At 47.7% G+C, this 7,582-nt stretch overlaps 1 protein-coding gene and 1 pseudogene across 1 annotated transcript; both read left to right on the top strand.

Moving 5' to 3' along the window:
* Positions 1–3,605: 3,605 nt before the first annotated feature.
* Positions 3,606–4,176, top strand: LOC139833265 (uncharacterized). The gene has a single exon (XM_071823489.1). The coding sequence runs from the start codon at positions 3,651–3,653 to the stop codon at positions 4,005–4,007; it is 357 nt and encodes a 118-aa protein (XP_071679590.1). The 5' UTR covers positions 3,606–3,650; the 3' UTR covers positions 4,008–4,176.
* On the top strand, positions 3,850–5,541 carry LOC139833264 (pentatricopeptide repeat-containing protein At3g25210, mitochondrial-like; annotated as a pseudogene).
* Positions 5,542–7,582: the final 2,041 nt, after the last annotated feature.

Raw genomic sequence — 7,582 nt, 5'->3', positions numbered from 1 at the left:
GCCACAAAGGCCTCACCCCAAGATGCGGTACTCACACCACACAACCGAAAGCCACAAAGGCGCCTCACCTAAATCTCCGGTGACCCTCGCCACAAAGGCCTAGGTCACGGTTCCACTAAGGGATTTCCTTCGAGGCGGAAACCGGGCCTTACACAAAGGTTGGGGCACACTTCCACAACTTAATTGGAGGCTCCCAACAAATCGCCACAAAGGCCTAGAATCCGTCTAGGGTTCCAAGAACCCAAGAGTAACAACCTTCTTGCTTTCACCACCACGAATCACCGTGGAGAACTCAAACCGATGCACCAAATGCCATGGCAAGAACGCCACAAAGATGCTCAAGTCCTTCTCTCTCAAATTCCAACAAAGCTACAAAAGCTATTGGGGGAATAAGAGAGGAAGAACAAAGAGGAGAACAAAAATCCTCCAAGATCAAGATCTAGTGGGTTCCCCTCACAAAGAGAGGGATTTGATTGGTGAAGATGTAGATCTAGATCTCCTCTCTTTTTCCCTCAAGAATATGCAAGAATCATGGGAGGAATCAAGAACTAGGGCAAGCTTTGAAGGACAACAATGGAGGGGAGAGAGAGAGTGAACCAACCAGCCCAAGGAGGAAGAAGGGGTGCTTAAATACCCCTCCCATCGAAATATGACCGTTTGGGGTATGCTCTGGCCCGATTTTCCGGCCGGATATTTGCAAAATATTCGGGGCCCGAAAAGCGGCTAAGGACCAGAAAAAACATGCCCCTGGATGGGGGCTGGATTTTTGGCTGAATTTTCCCAGAGGCCGGATTTTTCGGGATTATCCGCCCCAAACTTGGGCCGGAATATCTGCCCCCCTGAAAACTGGCAGAAACATCAAAATGAAACGGGCATAACTTTAGCATCCGATTCCTGATTTTGATGATCTTGGGCTTGTTTTAAAGCTAGGAACAAGCTCTACAAGATCATGCAGGGAACCATCATAATACAACAATGTAGGATAGAAACAAATGATGAAAGGTTTGACCTATCTAAAAAAGACATACCGGTAAAAACCTCCAACCTTGAAAATGCAACAAGTTGCCCGTGCAAAAACCATTCTTGATGAACTAGAGCTTGTCATGAGAATAAGCACAAACTCTAAAACATCACATGGATAAGATCCAAACAACAACCAAGAAAATGATGCAAGGATGCAAAGGTTTGAGCTCTCCGAAGGATACGATCGAGTTACTCACTCGAGAGCCCTCTTGATAGTACGGCAACTAAACTATAAACCGGTCTCCAACTACACTATGAGACCGGTGAGAAAGAAACCATATCAAGAGCAAACCTTGTACTTGCGTATTCCACTTGAGCTCGATGATGACGATCTTGACCGCAACACGATGGAACGCCTTTCTTGATTGTGCTTGCTTGACGAAGTCTTGTGGATTGCTCCCCCACAATCCACCATGGGAGAACTTCTTCTTTGGCGCATCTTCACATATCCATGATCACCATATGGATGGAAAGAGTCATGCAAAGGATCTCTTCGAGATGGCTCATCTTGAACTTGCACTTCATTTTCTTCAAGGCAAGCTTCAAGCTTATGATCTCTTCGAGTTGGCTCATCTTGAACTTGCACTTCATTTCTTCATTCTTCATCATGTTGATGTCTTGAAGTAACTTGAGGGCTCACTTCATCTTCATCTTCAAGACATACTTGACACTTGATATCCTTCATCAATTTCTTCTTATTGCAACCTTGAAGCCAACATATGGTTCAAGCATTGCCTATGGATAACTCCTACAAATATAACTCAATGCAAACATTAGTCCATAGGGATTATCATTAATTACCAAAACCACACATGGGGGCTCCATGCACTTTCAGAAGTCTAGATAAGAGTAGAAATTTCTTAGTGGATTCTATGTACAAAGCTCTAATCCAACCAGAGACGCTAGTTGATAATAACAAGAAAATTTGGAAGATGAAATTCCCGCTCAAAACTAAAATTTTCGTGTGGTATCTTTGTTCGAGGTGTAATTTTTTTATGAGTACCTTTTATGAGTGTTTTCTTTTTATTTTTTGTCGAGGGAAGCCCATCATGGATGGCTTTATTAATAATCAAATAATAAGAATATTTTGAATAAAGCAAATCTCTACCTATTACATGTGTTGAATTGTTTGTTTCTCTTGGTCAATGTTTGAACTTGATCTGAGTTTAGTCGGTCGATCGTCCCCGTTGGTTTCTCAAAAAGATTTTTTTTTTCAAAAATACACCTTGGAAATGTGTATCAATCATATAGAAGAGTGCCAATGAAGGCAAAGTGCGTGCTGCCCACCAGGGGGCAGCTCCCAACCAAAGCCTACTCTCCTAGTTGCTACAGTAACTCTCTAGGTTCCGGAAAGTAAAAGGCGATTCTACTGAACACCTTGGCCAAGTGCCACCTATCATACCCCTCCTTCATCTTCTCTCTAAGAGCCGCATGTGACGCCACACACACTGTTGAAGACCACGTCATTCATGTGCCTCCAAGTGTACTAGAAGACAACGATGATTGCTGTCGACATGTCCTTTCTATGCGCCTTAGGACAAGAGCGAGACGACCGCCACTACACCAAGTTTGAGTCCACATCTGAGAGCCAGGCAGCCTTATCCCAACAGTCCAGCGTCTAGGACCAGACCTTATGAGTCACCACACAACCCAAGAGTTGGTGCTGCAAGGTCTTCGGCTCTTGGTTACACAATGGACAGGCCACCAGGCAAGGGAGTCCCCGATGCTGGAACCTATCAGCCATCCAACAACGATTCCACGAGGCAAACCAATCGAAGAAACATCTGTACGGAGCCCACGACCACCAGATCTCGTCAGTGATGACTGCTTTCGTCGAGCCAGCGTAGAAAGATCCGTACGCTGACTTGAATAAAAAATAGCATCCATCGCCTGACCAACGCCAGACCATCACATCGCCCTGCTCCGGGGACTAGGACAATGACACCCATCCTGTGCCGCATCTGGAATAACTTAGCTAGAGCCCCATCCTCCATAGCAACTCGATATTTCCGATGAGACGAGCACTTGATATGAAATTTTTATAAATAGCAGTAGTTTCATGTCACATTTGATCTTCACTGGGTTGATTCATGGCTTACGTGGTAGCTCCCGTTCCTCCCACGAGTGGTGTGCCTTTGGAGCTCTGATGGGTGATGGCGTGGGCTCCCACAACATTCCCAACACCGCCGACGTTTGCAATGAAGAAGCACAAAACGAAGATGGCAATGGAGAAGATGAGGCATGAGTGCCGGTTGCATTGTTTTTATGATTGTCATGTGCTTGTGTGAACTTTTGATTGTGTTTGTGTACTTGTTTGTGTTAAACTATGGTATGCTTTTGAACTATGGTATGATGATGAAGCTATGATGTTGAATGTATGTGTTCTTTATACGTGCGTGATAAATTTGTAAAAGGATTTAGATTCGTATGTTCATCACTTGTGTTTAGTTTTGCAAAGCGTATCTGAAAATGCTGCAGCCGGCTCGGCTCCTAAAAAGTGGCGCCAAAAACCAAAAAATTAAAAAATGGTGCTCAATACTTTTGGAGATGAAGATGTGAATGGTGCGCGCGCAGAAATTAGATTTGGCCTAGCGGAGGGAGAAGCAGAGAAACAGATCCCACGGCGGATGGAGTGGGGCGACGAGTGGCTCGCTCCAGACAAGCTGCAGCACGTCCTCGCCTGCCTCCTCATCGCGCTCGCCGCTGCGGCGCTGGCCGGCCGGAGCTCCCGCCCCTTCCTCCGCCGCCACGCGCTGCCCCTCGGCTGCGCCGCCTCCCTCGCCGTCGGCGCCGCCAAGGAGGTCGCCGACGAGGCTCGGCTCTTCGGGTCCTCCGGCGCCTCGCTCCGGGACGCCGCCGCCGACCTCCTTGGCGTTGCCCTAGCCGCGGCCCTCGTCTCCCTCGTCGCCCGCCTCCGCCGACGGCGCCGCCGTGAGAAGGCGCGCGACGCCGACGGTACTGACGGCAGCATCTCCATGGTCTGAGAGATTCGTCATCCCCACCCACTACTTTTCGATGCTAACGGGCTTTTTATTCTCGTCGGCCCGTCTACGCCGGCCCACGTTTCCGGTCCGCGACAGGTCTTTCTCGACTGCGTGACCTTCATGGTGTGACCTTGCCGCCGACCAACGCAGCGAACACCACCTGCTATGGCGCTCCTCGCCGCCGCCGCCGCCGCCGCCGCCGCCGCCGCCGCCCGCCGCCTACCTCGCAGCCTCCGCCTCTTAAAGCCCCACCACTTCACCAGCGCCTCTTCGCCCCCCTCCTTTGGCGAATCCGAGACCTCTGCGCCCGCATGGGAGCCGCAATCCCCCGTCCGCACGCCGCCGGACGACCAGTTCGCGGCGTGGGTCACGCGCCTCCGCCCGGGCTTCACCGCCCGCGACCTGGCCGACGCCATCAACTCCGAGCAGGACCCGGACCTGGCGCTCGCGCTCTTCCGCTGGGCCGCCCTCCGCCCGGGCTTCCGCCACGCCCCGGCCTCCTACCTCGCCGCCCTCAACGCCGCCGCCTCCGGCAAGCGCCCCGTCGCCGCCGAGAACCTCATCCAGGACGTCCTCGCGGGGGCCTGCCCTCCCGACCTCCAGCTCTTCAACGCATGCCTCCGCTTCTGCTGCGACCGCCGAAGCCTCTTCCCCATCGCCTTCGACATGTTCAACAAGATGCGCGCCCTCCCGGCCGCCGCCGCCTGCCGCCCCAACGTCGAGACCTACACGCTGCTCCTCAGCACCGTCGTCCGCCGCGTCCGCCGCCCGCCCGCGTCGCTCGTCTACCTCCACGCCGTCAGATCCCTCTCCCGCCAGATGAAGGCCTCCGGCGTCGTCCCGGACACCTACCTGCTCAACCTCATCATCAAGGCGTACGGCCGCTGTCTTGAGATAGACGACGCCCTCAAGGTGTTCCGGGAAATGCCCCTTTACAGCTGCGAGCCGAATGAGTTCACCTACGGCTACATTGTCAAGGCCATGTTCCAGAAGGGCAGGACCGATAAGGGGTTGGAGTATTTGAAGGAGATGAGGGAGAAGGGGTTCGTGCCGAGCGGCGGTGTGTGTACATGTCGGCAGTAGCCGCGCTAGCCTTGGAATGGAGGTTCGAAGAATCAAGGGAGGTGCTCTTGGATATGTTGGATTGCAAGAGGAAGCCAGATATGATCACCTACAGGACGCTGCTGGAGGAGCTGTGCCGAGCTACGCGGACAGAGGATGCGTTCGAGTTGCTGGAGGAGCTGAAACAGAGGAAGCGAGGGGCATTGGACCAGAGGATGTACTCGGAGTTGCTAGGTGGGCTGCACTGGATTTCTCAGCCACAACAGAATGCTCTTACCCGCCGTGATAGGGGCTCTGATGAAAGGGACTCTGGGGATTGAAGTTGCTTTGGTGAATTGCATGTCTAGCTGCGATCTAGTGGCCATCACAGTTATACAAAGTCTAATTCATGACTGCTTGAGAAGTCTGTACATCTGCTTGGTAGATTCAAGATGGATTGATGCATATATAGGAGCCGCCTTCTTTGGGATTATCTGACTGACTCGACTTCCCACAGTTACTCCTACTGGCATGATTGATACAAAGCCCACTGGTAGAGAAGATGCACAAAATTCCTTCCTTGGAGATGTGGGATAAAAAAATTACACCGACATGCGACATCAACTTTTCTAGGCTTGATAGCTGCTAAACTTGCCTGTCAATGGCAAATTTTCAAGTAAATCTCGCAGTTGCACGACATTCAGAAAAAAGCTGTTCCAGGTACATCATACCATATGTAAACAACTACAGAACAAAACTGTACTAGTGCGACACATTTTGCTTTTGCTCCTTAAGTTCAGCTTTAGAATAACTATTGTTGAAGCAGTATTTATGCCTGCGAGAAAGCGCTTTTACTCTTTATCTTCTACATGGTATTCATAACAACAGTCCGTATTGATTGCATTGTATAACCTGGTTCATGATGGTGCAGTCAAGATATTTATCTGTGAGAATAGCACATTGTTTGCCATGTCCTTTCCGAAATAGCATGTTCAAGTTCAACCACTAATCCCCTCATACCACATTGCATATCTTGATACTCCCTGCAACCCTAAATAATTGTTACAGATTTAGGCAAAATGTAGGCTAATGTATGTCTAGGTTCATGTAACCTGCGACAGGTATTTAGTGCCAGAGGGAGCATAATAATTGAAACACAGATCCTCATTATATATATCAAGATTTTGAGTATACATCATCGACTCCAAGCTAGAAACTACCCTAGGGAATCAAATAGTGCTGGAGATAACTTGCATGCTTTACTGTTGTGAAATCAATAATATGCTGGTCTGCCCTGGAGGCGACTCCTGCCTTCATCAGTTCACCTTGTGGCCATATACTGTGAGATGTCCATTTGCACAAATGGCTTTGCTCTGAATTTTTATTGCTATCCTTGACTTGAAACCCTGCGTTCTGCTGAGCTAGTTTGTTCTATCAGATCTTAGTGTCGGTTCCATTTTGATCATGATTACCTGCATGGAGCAGCAGCAAGTGACCTTGGCTGGCAGCTCTGCTGTCCCAGTTTGATTTCTCACACAAAACTTCGCCTCCACAGGTCCAGTTTGAACGGTGGTCATCGTAGCTTCAAAGTCCAATTAGGATTTGGTCCATTTGGTGGGAGAAGCGAGTGCCGGAGCTGCTACAATTGCTTTAGGGCTCAAAAGTTTTTAGCCCTTGCTTCAAAGGAGTTGGATCAGCGAGCATAATAATTTATGGTTTAGCATGTTCCCAGAAAGAAGATACTCCCTCCGTGTTACTAGTCTTCCTGTATCCCTAGGTCATCAGTTTAACCTGTATAATTTAAATTATATAACCTGTATAATTTAAATTATATAAAGCAAAAAATTATATTATTAGAAAATAAATATCTAAACTTTATAATGATATACTTTTTAAAATATAATACTAATGCTAACTTGATCAAATTAATGACATAGAAGTACGTGCATCGGAAGTTCAATTTGGCTCCCGGGTGCGTATGCTCCCTATACCAAAAAATTATATTTCGAAATGTCGAAAAATTTGGACAAAAAATTCTACATGTACATCTCCATAATATACGTGCGTTTATCAAGTTTCACGAAAAACCAATACTTTGTGTGATCTATATAAAAAAGAAAAAGTTTATCCTGTGAAAAGCATTATTTTTAGCACTGGATTTTGTCTTTTTCACACACGTCATATGATAAGTCCATTTTTTATGAAACGACTTTGTTAGCATGTAGCTTGTGAAGATGTACGTGCAAACTTTTAGTTTCAATTTTTTTTAAAATTTAAAATGTATGTAAGATGCATTTTGAATATAGGGAGCATATGTACCCATGTTCCAAAACACCGCTCCCTGCGTGCATGTTCCATTAAATCATGTAGAGTACTTTTTTTCATTTGAGAAACGAGAGCAAAAGTATAATAAATGCGACTAAAGCTATAAAGCTGCTCACCATTATGGTAGCTTTTAGAGTAAGTACAATAGTATATTTGAAGTTCAGTTGAAGGAGAGAGAAGAGGAGAGAAAATATAAGTGGCTCTTATGC

Source organism: Lolium perenne, chromosome 7, assembly GCF_019359855.2.
Source record: "Lolium perenne isolate Kyuss_39 chromosome 7, Kyuss_2.0, whole genome shotgun sequence".
NCBI lineage: Eukaryota > Viridiplantae > Streptophyta > Magnoliopsida > Poales > Poaceae > Lolium > Lolium perenne.
The sequence above is the reverse complement of the archived record's forward strand: the minus strand, read 5'-3'. Positions and strand labels throughout refer to the sequence as shown.

Coding starts and splice junctions, on each gene's coding strand:
- LOC139833265 (XM_071823489.1), top strand. CDS start 3,651: ATGGAGTGGGGCGACGAGTGGCTCGCTCCAGACAAGCTGCAGCACGTC.